Source organism: Condylostylus longicornis, unplaced genomic scaffold (assembly GCF_029603195.1).
Source record: "Condylostylus longicornis isolate FDR11 unplaced genomic scaffold, ASM2960319v2 ptg000839l, whole genome shotgun sequence".
In the NCBI taxonomy this organism is placed as follows: Eukaryota; Metazoa; Arthropoda; class Insecta; order Diptera; family Dolichopodidae; genus Condylostylus; species Condylostylus longicornis.
Genome location: NW_026578782.1, coordinates 1 through 15,184, shown reverse-complemented (window position 1 = coordinate 15,184; position 15,184 = coordinate 1). Strand labels below are relative to the sequence as shown.

Below are 15,184 nucleotides of genomic sequence, written 5' to 3'. Positions count from 1 at the left end.
ATAATAATTTTTCACGATTTTTTGTTCCCAGATACTCATTCACGACCTGAAGACGAAAGATGAACTGATGAATAGTTACAAACGCTCCCCGCGAGTGGGATTTCTCAACGAGTGGGATCCTCTAAGACCATCATTATCTTCTCACCATGCAATATGGGATCTCTGGGTGATCTAGATGAAATTTAATCAATTGCCCGATCGCAACGAACACGGAATGGATGTAAGGATTTGAACAAAATTGAATCTCAGGAATTGACGGTCGATAAGGAAGCTGACAAAAACAAAACTCCCAATGAAGCAAAGAGTTCTCTTACCGTGTCCTTTCCAATAATATGGCGTTCTCCCAGATCGCACAAATCCTTGTACGTTCGTCCTCCAATGTATTGGAACAATGGGACAACACGCTGAAGCTGTTCAGTAATATATTCCAGTAAAAAGCTTCGTCGTGTTTCATCATTCAAAATCGCAACAAGTCCTAACAATAGAAAAAATTATTCTTCATCTAGTTTTGTTGCTTACCCCGCAGTGCTGCCGCAAGTATCAATGGATTTGCGCAAAATTCTTTCGCAGGAACGAGCAACAAATCAGTCAGATGAAAGGAATCCACGCAATCGGCCATTCCCTGTTCATTTGTTTGTATAATCCCATTCAGAAAATCGATCATTGCAGCTACAAGACGGGCCTACAACACAATTGACGCTGAGAAGCTGATGTCGTCATGTGATCGTACATCTTTCAGCGGCCACTTCGAAGTGTCTGGTTTTCGAAAATGTTCTTTAAGTCTTTGAAAAATATACTTTGTATGAACTTCTTCACGAACAAAATGGGTCGCAGCTTTTTTCACATATTCGGAACATTTTCTGCATCACAAAGTCATACAAGTCAGGAGAGTGAGCATCGCCCACCCTGCAATGTGCAAAAGGTTCACAAAAGTCGTTTCCGAGACTTCCCCATTCCCTTCTGTAAAACTCTGTTTAATCACATCGCACACAAGCTGGGGCACAGCCTGTCCCGAACATTCAAGAGAGTTTGGGGGATAGTCAACAACCATGGCAATGACAGCGAGAAGAGCCGGATCATCATTTTCATCTTCCAGAAATAAAGCAATATCGGTAACAGCTGACGTCAAGCTCTCTGTTGGGATGAAATGGAACAAAAACTCAAATGAATTTCCTACTAGCGAGGGTCATTGTCGGTCGCATAAGTGCCAGGCCTTTAATGATAGTTGCACATTTCGTGTCCGATATTGCGTGTCCCTACGAATGACAAAACCCGTACAGCACCCTCAACATCGTAAGCCTATCTGATCAGAGTTGTTGTTCATACTTGCAAGGCAGTCACAACACACTCTTCAATTGCAATTGCTGCCGCGTCCGCCATTTGATCCCCACCACGCATTAAATCGCTCATTGTTAACAAACACAGAGGTCCAAGATTCTCATTCGGAACGCAGCCCAAACGAGCAAGTGATCTGCAAGCAAGTGCCCACCTCTTGTTAGACTTTCAACAGAGCTGAGTCAACTATGGCGATGACTCAGCACTCACCTCAACAACAACGGCTGAACATTCTCATGACGTTCTGCCAATAACGTTATATTTTGGAGAAATTGAGAGACAGATGATTGGCCTGCTGGAGTTGTTGGTATTTCAGTCCGACCGGGCTTGCCGGCAATGGGAGGAGGGGGGGCGGAATCTCCAAATAAACGGCTGAATTCTGCAGGTGATGAATTACTGATAAATTCTGATGCGCTGACAATTCGAGAGCAACAATCAACAGCATCTTCAGGAACTTGTGAAGCATGTTGGAGATGCGCGTTAAGAACATCTAAATTGGGAACTTCATCGAGTAGAATTCCTGCTTCATCCACTTGTTGCTTCCTATGAAGACCAAAAGAGTTGAAGTGTACCAGCAATGGAATACCTCTGACTCGATTGACCCAAATCTGAAAAGAGTTGCCTTTGTGCGAACACCTGATCGTACTCCTCAAGACTTCGCAGAGGAAATCTTGCTATTTGTCCTCTCATTGTTTCATTGAGTTCCCAATCATCGATCGTTGTCAACGAGGGAATCGACAAAGCCACGAAATATTGATATTCTGGGAACCAACTGAGAAGAGAAGGCGATACGAGTGGGATCCTAACAAGAGTGGGATCCTAAAAATGCGACCCACTTTGAGAATGGATTCCCGCCTAGACAAATGGTCGTCAAATGTGGACATGCTTTCAGATAATGAACTCCCCACTCGATTTGAGATGGATAAATACTGATTCTATTGTGTGAAATATCAAGTTCTTTTAATTTGGGACATTTCACAATTGTATCCCAAATCGAGTCAATACGATTATGTGAAAGACGCAAGACCTATTGATAAAAAGATCGACCTAAGAAAAATCTCGATCTGCTTACCTCAAGGTTTGGCAAATAATCGAGGCATGGAATGGTTTCCAAGCTATTGTGTGAAAGATCAAGGACAACGAGCGCTGGAAGGTCAATGACTGGGGCAAGTAACAAATTCCTTGAAAGATTAAGGACTCTCAATGGCCCTGCAAATGGGGCATCAGAGACGAAAGTACGATCTACGTCGGTGAGTCGATTTTTGGCCAAATTCAAATCTTCTAAATGTTTGAGATTCAAGAGCGGATTCCATAGTCCACCATCAGAACCACTCAACGTTTCTAAGCTGAAGGCATCTGATGAGAAATCGAGAGCTCTATGAGGCCTCTCAGCCCAGCGAGCACCCATTAGGGACTCCCATATGGAGGCATTTAACTCCCGAATCCTGCTTCCCTGCTGCATTTTTAGTCCACGTTAGCAAAACCTTCTGCGAATAAGCCGAGAAAAAACCAAGACGAAGAAGACAGGGCTTCTACAACGCAAATTCACATGAGTACTACTTCCTCGAAAGTTAAACTATTGTTTCTGCCAAAAGCCACAGTTCTGCACTGAGGGACCTTGGAACCACAACTGTTAGTTTTCACAAGTCTGTAGTCTTTTAACCTGGCGCTTTCTTCCAAACCTAATTTCTGTTCAGTTCTGGTCAAAATTGATGCTCTGTTTTTTTGTAAGAGTATAAGTGAAAACAGATGGCTCAACTTTAAAGAAAGAACATTTTTTTAATGTGAGAGTACAATCCGTGATCCCAAATCTTAAAAAATGATAAAATCTAGAAAAACAAATCCTCATGGTTCTTGACACGGAATTGACGACGTTAGGGGGCTGCACGTACTCCCCTAAAGGACCACCAGAAAAAGAATTTTCAGAATATTTTTTGACTATTGATCAAATTAGCAGCATGAGCGTCTCATCAGAGCAAATTCAGAAGGCGCTGTTGGCGTTCGATAACGATAAGGATGGAAAGGTGTTCCCAAATGAGGTCCGTTCGCATTCCTAAAAGATCTCTGGAAGTTATCATTTTGAATCAGGTCGTGCTCGCCCAACTGTCCACTGGTGTTTTTTTGAATCAAGAAGACAAAACAAAATTTGAAAAGCAATTGGGCGGAAAGTCGTTCAATTATTCCGAGGCTTCGAAGCTTATTGAGGGTGTCACAAAAGGCAGGGATCCCAAGAAAGAATTAATGAAAATGTTTTCCGCCTTCGACGCGAAGAAGGATGGTCATATTTCTGCAGCAGAAATGAAAGCGGTGAGAACGAAACAAAAAACAGTGAATTCATAATTATTGAACGCGTTGTTTCTTTCAGGTTCTACAAAATCTTGGTGAAGTGCTAAGTCCACCACAAATTGATAAATTGACCGAAAAATATTCCAAGAATGATAAAATCAATTACTCCGAGTTGATTGACTACATGCTGGGATAATCATGTTCGGATAATCCCACTCGCCATTAGAGGTGTTTTTTTCGTGCCACCCCGTTCATGAACGACAAAGCTCAGACTCTCTCATTTGTGAATCAGTTTTCTGCTCACAAAAAAGACATCGAAGAATCACATGTAAACCTCTCTTGGCTGTCTTCTGCAACAAACAACAATTCCGTACATTGCGAGTCCTATGAAGGCAACCCCTCCAAATGCAACCCCAACCCACGTTCCTGCGATAGAGAGAATGGTCCACATAACAAGACCATAATCAGAAGGACTGCTCTTTCGTTTCATCGGATCTTCTGATCATCTGCATTTTGTGATCTTACCTGTTGAGATGTCAGACACTGAGGCCCGAACTTCTTCTGTGGGGCACACATCAGTATTGCACGACTGTTTTTCCATCATTCGGTAGTCGCAATTGCTGTTCAAAGCGCCAGATGCAAGACTGCGTGTTCGCGTTTGAGTTCCACCACCGCACCTGAAATTCTCAATATGGAGGGAAAATGCATTTCATCAACGAGACTCACGTGAGACTGCAAGCGGACCAAGCCTGCCAATCTCCATAAACACAGTCCTCTCCTTGAATCGTTAGAATTCCCTTCGTTGTTCGGAATAAGGCTTTCGGGCTGTAGTTCAACTCCCATCCATCGTGCACGGAATTCCTCTCCATGTAACCATTTGACTGTCCCGCCCATCGCCAAATTCCACCATTCACGTCTATTCCTGCTAGAGATTCGTTTGAAGCCTAAAACAGAAGCAATCACTTGTTGAAGCTTCCATCATGATTCCAATCACGCTTACAATCAGGCGCTTGTATCCACGAGTCGCTCTTCCTTTTTCCCACCATCCACCGTAATCAACTGCTCCCCAAGAGACGCCTCGGCCATCCTGCGTGAAGCGTTGAAGATGATTTACGACTTGTTGAGTACCTGTCGAATGAAACCGAACGCACAACACGTTGCCATGAGCGTTTCAATCTTTGCATTTCTGACGTCTTTCTGTTCCCATTGCGTTCCAATGGGGGTCAGTGATCCTCCATAGAGACGATGGCCCCATGTGACAATAGTATTCTGTTTGTCTGTTCCCTTAATTGCTGTGAATGCGTGATCATTCAATACAATTTTCTGGATTCCTGATTCCAATTGACTCTGAAAAATCAAAAAGAATAAAAACTCTTAGAAATCGGGAATATGATTAAGAGCGCCTTCTCACCTTGACGCTTTGAAACGTCACAAAACTATCGGAACCGTAACCGCCTTCTTCGTTGCAAAAAAGTTTGTCACCACGACCCCACGTTGCAACCCCACCACCTTCAAGAAGTGCTGCAAAGCATTCTGAACTGGTAAAGATCTTGTTCACCTGAAAACTATTGATGATATTTGAAAGAGAGCGACACTTACTTGAGATCCACCTCCAGCTTGAATGCGCTTTGGGATGTACATTTGGAGGAAATTTCCCCAACTTATGATTTCCCTGGTTGTTTTGATTCCAGCAAATCCAACTTCATTTGCATAAAGTTTTGTTACAAATATCGCATCAACACCATCAGGAACTTTTCCTCCATTCTCTGCATCGCCCCATGCAAGAACCTGTCCTCCCTGCAACACCATTGCAACGGCCTTCGTATTTCCCACGAGACTCATCGGAGCTGCGTCCCCAACTGAAACACAAGAGCAAAGTGAAAAGCGTACAATGCGTCGATCTGGAGAAATGCACGGTCCAAGAAATCGACCACTCATTAATGATACAAGATTCCTACTTGTGCTGAGCTGGTTTCGGAACTTCGCGTCATCGGGAAACGCCCCACCAGCTTCGGGCCGTCCGAAAACAGCGAGGTGGGCTTTGTATGTTGGATGGGGACCGTTCAAAATTGGGACAGCCGCGTAGCCGTTTACCGCGCAGAGCACCTTGAGAACTTTGCCGGATGGTCGATCCCCAAGAATCGAATCCCAACCTGAAACAATATTTGCACGACATATCAAGAGTTGTTTGGTCTCAATTCAAATAGTTACCTGTGCATGTCTTTTTATTCCCCCAGCACACCATTTTACCGTTAAGAATTGCTACGAATGCGTCTTTCATCGGGCACAAGTCATTGGCATAGATGACTTGACCAACTGTTTTTCCAGTCTTTGCAATGCTTTCAGGCCACACATCAGCCTGTCTTAATGTGTCCAACACATCCTGAGGAACTTTTCCTCCCCACTCGAGATCATCTTTCGAAGGTGGGGGCTTTCCACTTCCACCTGTATCGTCGTTCTCGCCCTTCAGCTTCTCCTCGTAATAGTCCCCCCAGAGAACCCACACGGCTGCAGGGCGATCTCCATTTGCTATTGGGTGATCGTGTGCGTCATTAATGGATGTCTTGTTCCAGTTGTCAACCGCGTTTGAAGATTCCTTATCACTGTTCGCGAGTCGAACTGCAAACGCTCTGTCTGTTCCAACGACATCTGATACATTCTTTCCCTGGAGAGTTGTCAAAGCCTCCTTCCAGTCGCGGGTCATGACACGGGAATCGACGCCCCAACCCCACGCTGAGACAACCAGCTTGTCATAAGGCTGAAAAGACTGACCAGTCACCACGGCAACAGAAAAAATAAAGACAAATAGAAAGCGAGCTGAGCCGCCACTCATTTGTAAATTCGAAAAAAAAACTATTAGAATTTCTTTCTTCTTTGCGAAAGAAAAGTGCGATTCATTTCTAACTGATTCCGGTAAAGCCTGAACTGTCTTTCCAGAAAAAATATGAACGCCTTCAGACGCGACAGTTCTGGTTGGTGGGTTGTAAGGGTTGAGCTCATGATGGCACAGAAGGAGAACCACCCTTAAGCCTTTAGAATTTAGAGGGGACAGGTTGTTCTAATTGCGCGTGACTTTATTTACGTAATTTTTGATAAAATGGGGTTCGTGTTCCTTGTTAAGAGAGTGGCCAGCTCCACTTTTTCTCTCAAATTCCTCACGACAGTCACTTTATTCATTCTTTTTTTTGTTTTTGATTTTTGATTTGTTTGATTTCACTACAATGGCATTTAAATTCTGGTTTTTCCAATTTCTTGCTGGATTTTTTCTCTCGATCACAGAACTTCATGCTCAAACCGGATGCGACAGTCTCAAAGAACTCGCTGTTCAAACCGCGTCCCAATTGGCGGACATGGGAAGAAATCCAGGACTATTTCCTTACCATTTGCGAATGTTTTTCTATCCAGATGAAAAGCTGATTGCCATTATGAAACAAATGCGGAGTGAGAAGGAGAAACAAGCGCGAGTTCTCCCAGAGGTGACAATGCAAAACATGGGAAAGGAAATGCACACAATAACAGTGAAAGTGAGATCAGGTAAAATGATTGGAAGTGGTACATTCGTGTGCCGGGGGCCTTGCAAAGAGTTTGTCGATATCAAAGCGAGGGCAGCCTTGACGAAAACGAATCAAGGAAAGCTCTCTTGCCTGACGACCAAGGAGTTCTTTCTCACTCCGAATGCGGGGCCTTCCGCTCTCTACGGCATCGGTGTAGCTCTTCCAGGGGCCGAGACTAAAGTCATTTTTGACGCGGAAAGAATACTCAAGAGACCCGTTTCGCCGCAGCCTTTGAGGCCCTTGGTGTGGACTGCCAGTACCGTTACAGTTAGCATCGAAGGTGGAAAGATCAGCTACAAAGGCCCTGATGGAACCTTAATGGTAGTTAAGCCGGTGGGGAGGGAGCACGTCGTTTACAGCAAGTTTTATGACGGGGCAGCGCGGCTGTTGACGGCGTATGGGGGACAATTGCACTTCGAATGGATTCCAGTTGATACTGGACTTCTGAGCGAATCAGAGCTAGCGGCACTTCATGAACAGCGAAGAAAAGAAGCAGAAGAGGAAAGAGAAAGGAAAAAACGCGAAGAAAGGGAGCGTCGCGCTGCGGAACGGAAACGTGTGGCTGACGAGAAACGGGCCAGACGTGAGAAGCTAGAACAAGCAGCTAACGAAAGAAAAAGGTTGAGAGTGCTCGAGATCGAGGCTAAGAGACAGAAAAAGAGAGAAGAGGAGCAGAAGAGGAAAGACGAAGAGGAGCTGAGGAGAAAAGAAGAGGAAAGACGAAACGCGAGACTCGCAGCAGAAGAACAAAGGAAGCGCGACGAGGAAGAAGCGAGGCGACTTGAAAATGAAAGAAAGCTGGAAGAGAAGAGGCTGCAAAAGCTGGAAGAGAAGAGGCTGCAAAAGCTGGAAGAGCAGAGGCTACGCGAAGAAGAAGCGAAGCGAGTTGAAAATGAAAAAAAGCTGGAAGAGCAGAGGCTACGTGAAAAAGAAGCGAAGCGACTTGAAAAGGAAAGGAAGCGGGAAGAGAAGAGGCTGCAAAAGCTGGAAGAGGAGAGGCTGCAAAAGCTGGAAGAGGAGAGGCTGCAAAAGCTGGAAGAGCAGAGGCTGCAAAAGCTGGAAGAGCAGAGGCTGCAAAAGCTGGAAGAGGAGAGGCTGCAAAAGCTGGAAGAGCAGAGGCTGCAAAAGCTGGAAGAGCAGAGGCTACGTGAAAAAGAAGCGAAGCGACTTGAAAAGGAAAGGAAGCGGGAAGAGAAGAGGTTGCAAAAGCTGGAAGAGGAGAGGCTGCAAAAGCTGGAAGAGCAGAGGCTGCAAAAGCTGGAAGAGCAGAGGCTGCAAAAGCTGGAAGAGCAGAGGCTACGAAAGCTAGAGGAGGAGAAGCTACGCAAAGAAGCTGAAGAGAACAAACGGAAGGCACTCCTCGAGCAACAACGCCTAGAAAAAGAACGAAAAGAAAAATTACAGAAGGAGCGCGATGAACGGGGTAAGTCTGTTCTCCTTGTTCTCATGCATGAGTTCTACAGCAGAGAGTCAAACTGGCTGAAGCCGAGAGAATACAGAGGGAGATTGAATGGATGAAACTGCATCCAGTTCAACTTAAACACGCTACCGTGACAGCGAAAGAAGCGCCAGCCCCGTTTCCTGGATGGGTTTACAACAGTGGGAGGGAAATTTGTCGAAAAAAAATGATTTCAGACATTTTTATCATGTTTTTTGAATGAAAGAGCTTTCATGCTTTCTCATGACTTTTGAGAACAGAACTCTGTCACTTCAGTCCAAAATACGAGATTCTGGCAATTCAGCGCAGTGAAACTCGTCTTCTTCAGGGAGTCTCTTCCTCTGCTTTCGAAAACCCTGGTGAGGCCAATCCGTTCCCTTTTACTCCCTTCACCGTTCATCATCTACTCTTCACGTATCTCCAGACCACCCCCTCGTGAACCTTCTGAAGTTGTTGCTGCTTTGCGACTGGCGATGCAAAATTCAGTGAAGTTTTAGAACGATCTAAAATAGAGGAAACTTCAAGAGGCAGAGAAGCTGCACTTGCTTTTCTCTGTTTCAAGTTGTCTCATAACTGTTGTTCAAGGATCTGAATACAATTCTCTGAGTGAATGTGTGGACTTGAACCGCCTTACGGCTATTAGTGGTTCAAAGTGAAAAAGCTTGACAAAATTGGAACGGATAGCTTTTAATACGGAGATGGTGAACATCACAAGGAGTGTAGCCCATAACAGGCCAAAGCTTCGACCAAAGGTTGCCAGGAACAGCTTCAGTTGCGAGAAGCCATCATGAGGGCAAGGGTGTACATTGTGACGGAACTCTATGTAAGACCTACTCAAAAATTGATCCGACCACAAAAAAACAAAAAAACGCCCGCAATTATCGACAGCTGCAGATGATGTAATAAATTGCCCCTTCCTGCTTTGGGATTCAACATGAAAAAAACTTCAACTTCTTATGATGGAAAACCACATCGAGCCCACAAGGCCGACGGCCACCACTCCGGTAGCTGCGGCGACGGTTACAACCACCCAATCGCTTGCCCGTGCAGAGACTTTGAAGAGAATTGCGACGGTGGTGGTGGATGTCGTTTGGGTTGAGTTGCTTGTTTCAGCTGTAGTGGTCGTAATAGTCGTCTTTGTTGTAGTAGTTGTTGTAGTTGCTTTTCTTGTGGTCGTGGTTGTGGTGGACGTTGTGGTTGTAGTGGTCGTTGTGGTTGTAGTAGTCGTTGTGGTTGTAGTAGTCGTTGTGGTTGTAGTAGTCGTTGTGGTTGTAGTACGTTGTGGTTGTAGTAGTCGTTGTGGTTGTAGTAGTCGTTGTGGTTGTAGTAGTCGTTTGTGGTTGTAGTAGTCGTTGTGGTTGTAGTTGTGGTTGTAGTAGTCGTAATCGTGGTTGTTGTTGGTGGTAAGTGCCTAGATTTCGGTAAAGGAGCAGTGGATGTATGAGCGATATTTAACATGGTTCCGTTGAGCATCACAAAGAAGTTTATGCAGTTGATTGGTGAACAACAGGCGGTCTGCTCGGCTTGGATTGAAGGAATACACTGCTGAACTCACAATCGGGTCTCCTGCTTTTCTCACCAAATCCTATATTATTTTTCCACCAATTTTCGTTTGTGCCTTCTTTGATGGCGGGTAGCAAATAGAACTTTGATTTAGCGAGATATTCATTAAATTGTTACCGACGGCCCGTTGATCTTGCCACATGTTTTACCATTTCTCTTGTTCTAAGGGATTCTTTGAGGGAATGCGTCATCGGTGTATCCTCGATATTTCGTGGGAATTAGAATCATTCGAACAATCAGAAGTCCTTCTTCGGTCTTTCCTGGAGAAAGAAAACCAAACTCAGTCTCCGCCCGATCGATAATATCTGTAAGTCTCGCAAGCCTCCCCAGTCCGGCTCCCACGACACTTTATCCACCGCCTCCATGAATGTATCGACATTGAGTTCCTTGATCTTATCATTCCCCATGCGGCAATTTGTTATGGTGGCCACGGAATTGCTGTAGCCGAACGTGAGGAGAGCTACTCGAATATCTTCAAATATCTCCGAAGTCTCTTTTCATCTCATTCAACCACTCTTTCAGTTTTCTCTGTAATTTGTTGAGTTGAAGTCGTCACCTTTTTCTTGAAAGACCAAAAACTCCAAAGCGAAATCCAAGAACCGGACCTTGCTGCGCAAGAATACATACTGACACATGGAAGACACAGGCTACAAAATTAGAGCTAGTGTTTTCATTTTTAGATTACAAGTAAAGGTCCATGCAGTTTACTTGATCCAAGGAACAAACTCCATTTCACGAGTAATCCAATCTTTTGTACTTTCTGTTATTGAGGCCACCCACTCACAAGATTGGCGTCGTTTTGTGATAGACTTCTTTTGTACTTTCTGTTATTGAGGCCACCCACTCACAAGATTGGCGTGTTCTGTCCCAGTCTATCACAAAACGACAATTTCAAAGATATAGAAACACTTTTGGTCAAAAGAAGAGTCAAATGAACGCTGACATTAATCCCTATATATTGTCTGTTTTCTATTTGGATGAATTAAAGATACAGGAGTACGACATTTTTAAATTGTAATCAGTTCGGTGGTCTAGCCACTCCGTCGGCTCATGTTGAATTGATGAAATTGTTCATTCGCAAGCGCAGATATCTAATTGAGCGGATAGCAGTTGAATGAGATTGGCTGGTTTACGGCCTAAAGGTTTTATTCTATTTAGTGCCTCAACGGGTTCCTTTTTCAGCGAGCAGCTCATCATTTGGATAAATGGTTCTCATTCTGCGGTAGAACAACAGTGATGTGTGAAATTAACGAGGTGGTCCACCGGACAGGACTTCTTAGCGTCAAAGGGCTAAAAGAGAAAAGGAAGGGGCCTTTTAAGGTGCCCAACGCTGTTCCTTCCTTGGCAAGAGGGGAAGATTAATGTGTGAAAGTGAAGGTTGCTAAGAGAGAAGGGTTGATTGCAAAGCTGCCGCCTCTTTCACATTTTGTTCTTCCCTGAACTGTCAGATTTTGATCAGCGGGAATGACGCACCAAATAATGATGCAAATAAAGATCTGAAAAGGTTTCGCGTCGCTTACCACATTGGCTTTTCACAATAAAGAAAAGTCTCGTTCTTCAGCAAGACGAAGAGATTTCTGAAAGCTTTTCCACGTCAGCTTCAAAGGGACAGTTCGGCTCGCCCCATTGCTCTCTTATTGGCACAGGATTCAGTCGAGTATGACAACTAGACGCTTATCAGATGCAGTCGACTTTTTGTTTGTTTGAGCTTCCAACGACATTGATCCAAAACTATCGTGGTTATGCGGTGGCTTGCAAATTATTCTGATATTTCAAGAAATCAGAGATTCGCCCTAGCAAAGTTGCTCTGCACCAAAAGGGATGAAGTGGAGAATCATTTGACTCACTTTCGATTTTTCGCAATTGCTAAAAAGTCAGCCAACAGGGGGACGGCGGCAAAATTGATCGGATCGAATTAAAAGATGGCCCAAAGGTTGCACAACAGAAATGGACTGCAAACAGAAATTCCTCAAGAAGATCTGTCGCTGTGATATTTGTGCTTGCCATGAAGAACATTTACAAAGGGAACAGATGCCCCCGAGTCCCATGAAGCATGGACGACATACTGGCGAAGGTCCCTGTTCGAAGTCAAGATGTACGTCGCTATCATTGAAGAAGAAGCAAATAATATCGGTGTAACCAACGCCGTGTGCCAGACTGCCGAATGCCTTAGAGAAGTATTCACTAACGAGTAAGAATTGAACTTCACCGTCGTCATGCTGCTTTGTCTTTCCGACTGCTCCCCTGATTGCATCTTGGCATCCGCGTCCTGAACGACTTCTAAATCGGTCGTCGTACAGAAGTGGTTTTGCCGTTTGTCTGTATCTTCTGAGAATTATCGTATTCAGCAGCTTCAGGATTAGCAGTTCCATCGTGATTGGTCGGAATTGGATGACGTCAACGACGCTTGCTTTTAGCACAAGTCCCACGCATTCTGTTTCGATGGCAGATTTTCACGCTGGGTCATGATTTAGAACAACCAGACCATTTGCAGTGAAATGTTTGATTTTTCTGTCAACCTGATCTGCATTCATATCCCAATGCCTACATTCTCCAGATCATTGGGTGCATGCAGCTTGTTACGAAAGATTTTCGCTTTCCCGGTGACCTTCTTATTCTTGTGTTACACTCTCAGACTACATGTTCTAATGGCACTCTCGATATCGTGTTCGTATCAGTACGAAGGTTGTTCCCCCAACGTGAATTTGATTCGGACGTTTCTGTCAGGACCGAGAATTGCGACCTCTTCATTCGTTATTACTTTCTCCTTCCATAATGGAGCAACCAACTTTCATCTATTTTCTCCACCTGGGTGAATGTCCCAACATGTACTGACTGCTGAAATCATTCTTTCGTCGTGGAGCAGGCAATCGATCGGACGAAGGAGAAAGAGACGAATGGCGATACTCGTTCGATTCAGATAAAAAGCGCTCAGATAGATTAACCGAACTACAGTGCCATTGAGGCGCCACCTGCACAGCCGATAACCCACTCTGCGACCGTGGAAAATGTCGTCGCCCTGGATTACTCGGTAGCTTTCGTGATGGATGCACAGGAGAAAATCGTTTAGAAGGCTCACCGGCGTCACTTCGTCTTACGGCCCTTCCATCTCTTCAGGATTGCATGAATGAATTCAGGACTGTTCTTGCGTCAACATTAATCCTCAACAATAATCTCAAATACTTCTAATTCGCCGCCGGTGGTAGGCTCACAGCCTAAAGTTCGGGATGGTTCTATGAATCCAATGAGGGCGAAACTCCTCAAGGGGGCAATATGAAATTCGTGAAGAAATGTGTGGCAGAGAAAGAAGACTGAGTTTGGTTTTGGATAAAAAATGAAGGAAAATGTCCCAAATGTATACAGGTAATAGGAAAAGCACACGAAACCAATGAGGCACAACTTTGGCTCTCAACCCGACAGCCGAAGCACATATTTTTCAACGAATTTCATTTGAAAAATTCATAGATAATTTCTATCGTGAATATGAAATCATCGACATGCTATTTTAAAAGTTGCCAAAAAAGAAAAGTCGATGTTTATTCAGTCTTTCCTCCACAATTTCCTTCCACCTTGCCATTGCTTCCCTCATCTGTGGTCGCAGCTGTCGCTTGTCTATGCTCTGTTTCCAGCCTGTAGCGATTCACCAGAAGTTGTAATGTGGTTGCAGCTGTTGAATCACTGCCTTCCCGAAAAAATGTTGGGGGCTGTTAGTTATCCTCACGACATTGCAATAAAATCTGCCGCGATGGACGAGTCGCTTTTCTGCTTCAAGAATGACGATCCATGGCGAAGATCCATTTTTCACCTTAATTGGATAGGTTTTGGTCCAAGCTGCAATTTCGGTTTTTCACCATGGAATCTAAATTTTCTGGTTATTGAACTGGCGAAAGTTGCTTAAGACCTCACGCCTCTTCTGTGGATGGTCACTTGCGATCAAGTGATCTGTAAACATATCGATATCATTGACATCCACTTCACTGATATTGTCTGTTTAATTGCTCTGCTGGCCATTCTTCAGAATATCAACATCCGATTCACTCACGACTGAGACTTCTTGACGAAAATGTTCCTGAATCGAGTGAATGACTTCCACACGACGCAGCAAAGGGAGAGCAGGTCGGTTGTAGGGACTTGATACCCTGAAGGCGTTGAGGCCTCATCGTTGCGAGAAGACAGTGGAGTTTCCACCACCGACACTTTCACATCAACACCCTCTCTACTCTCACTCCTAATTCCTTCTCCTAGAGCTCGATAATTTAGACCATCAATCAACAATTTACAACGAGTGAGATAAATCAACAATACTGAGTGAGATCCATCAACAATACTGAGTGAGATTAATTAACGATACTGAGTGAGATCCATCAACAATACTGAGTGAGATCCATCAACAATACTGAGTGAGATTAATTAACGATACTGCGTGAGATCCATCAACAATACTGAGTGAGATCCATCAACAATACTGAGTGAGATCCATCAACAATACTGAGTGAGATCCATCAACAATACTGAGTGAGATCCATCAACAATACTGAGTGAGATAAATCAACAATACTGAGTGAGATCCATCAACAATACTGAGTGAGATCCATCAACAATACTGAGTGAGATCCATCAACAATACTGAGTGAGATCCATCAACAATACTGAGTGAGATTAATTAACGATACTGAGTGAGATCCATCAACAATACTGAGTGAGATAAATCAACAATACTGAGTGAGATTAATTAACGATACTGAGTGAGATCCATCAACAATACTGAGTGAGATTAATTAACGATACTGCGTGAGATCCATCAACAATACTGAGTGAGATCCATCAACAATACTGAGTGAGATCCATCAACAATACTGAGTGAGATCCATCAACAATACTGAGTGAGATCCATCAACAATACTGAGTGAGATCCATCAACAATACTGAGTGAGATCCATCAACAATACTGAGTGAGATCCATCAACAATACTGAGTGAGATCCATCAACAATACTGAGTGAGATCCA

The 15,184-nt window shown here is 44.1% G+C and overlaps 2 protein-coding genes across 2 annotated transcripts; one reads left to right on the top strand and one right to left on the bottom strand.

Annotated features, from left to right (window-relative positions):
- Positions 1-3,182: 3,182 nt before the first annotated feature.
- On the top strand, positions 3,183-3,817 carry LOC129618365 (uncharacterized). The gene is made up of 3 exons (XM_055533122.1): positions 3,183-3,374; positions 3,424-3,642; positions 3,701-3,817. Exons 1-3 carry the CDS (start codon positions 3,183-3,185, stop codon positions 3,815-3,817), a joined length of 528 nt encoding a protein of 175 aa, XP_055389097.1.
- Positions 3,818-9,633: 5,816 nt separating this feature from the next.
- On the bottom strand, positions 9,634-10,071 carry LOC129618367 (coiled-coil domain-containing protein 124 homolog). Its single transcript, XM_055533125.1, has one exon. It carries the CDS (start codon positions 10,069-10,071, stop codon positions 9,634-9,636), a length of 438 nt encoding a protein of 145 aa, XP_055389100.1.
- Between the last annotated feature and the right edge of the window lie 5,113 nt (positions 10,072-15,184).

Bases quoted from the DNA above. Each gene is read 5' to 3' on its own strand.
- LOC129618365 (XM_055533122.1), top strand. From the start codon at position 3,183: ATGGTTCTTGACACGGAATTGACGACGTTAGGGGGCTGCACGTACTCC. The intron at 3,375-3,423 runs GTCCGTTCGCAT...ATTTTGAATCAG, and splicing joins GAAAGGTGTTCCCAAATGAG to GTCGTGCTCGCCCAACTGTC. The intron at 3,643-3,700 runs GTGAGAACGAAA...TGTTTCTTTCAG, and splicing joins CTGCAGCAGAAATGAAAGCG to GTTCTACAAAATCTTGGTGA.
- LOC129618367 (XM_055533125.1), bottom strand. From the start codon at position 10,071: ATGTTAAATATCGCTCATACATCCACTGCTCCTTTACCGAAATCTAGG.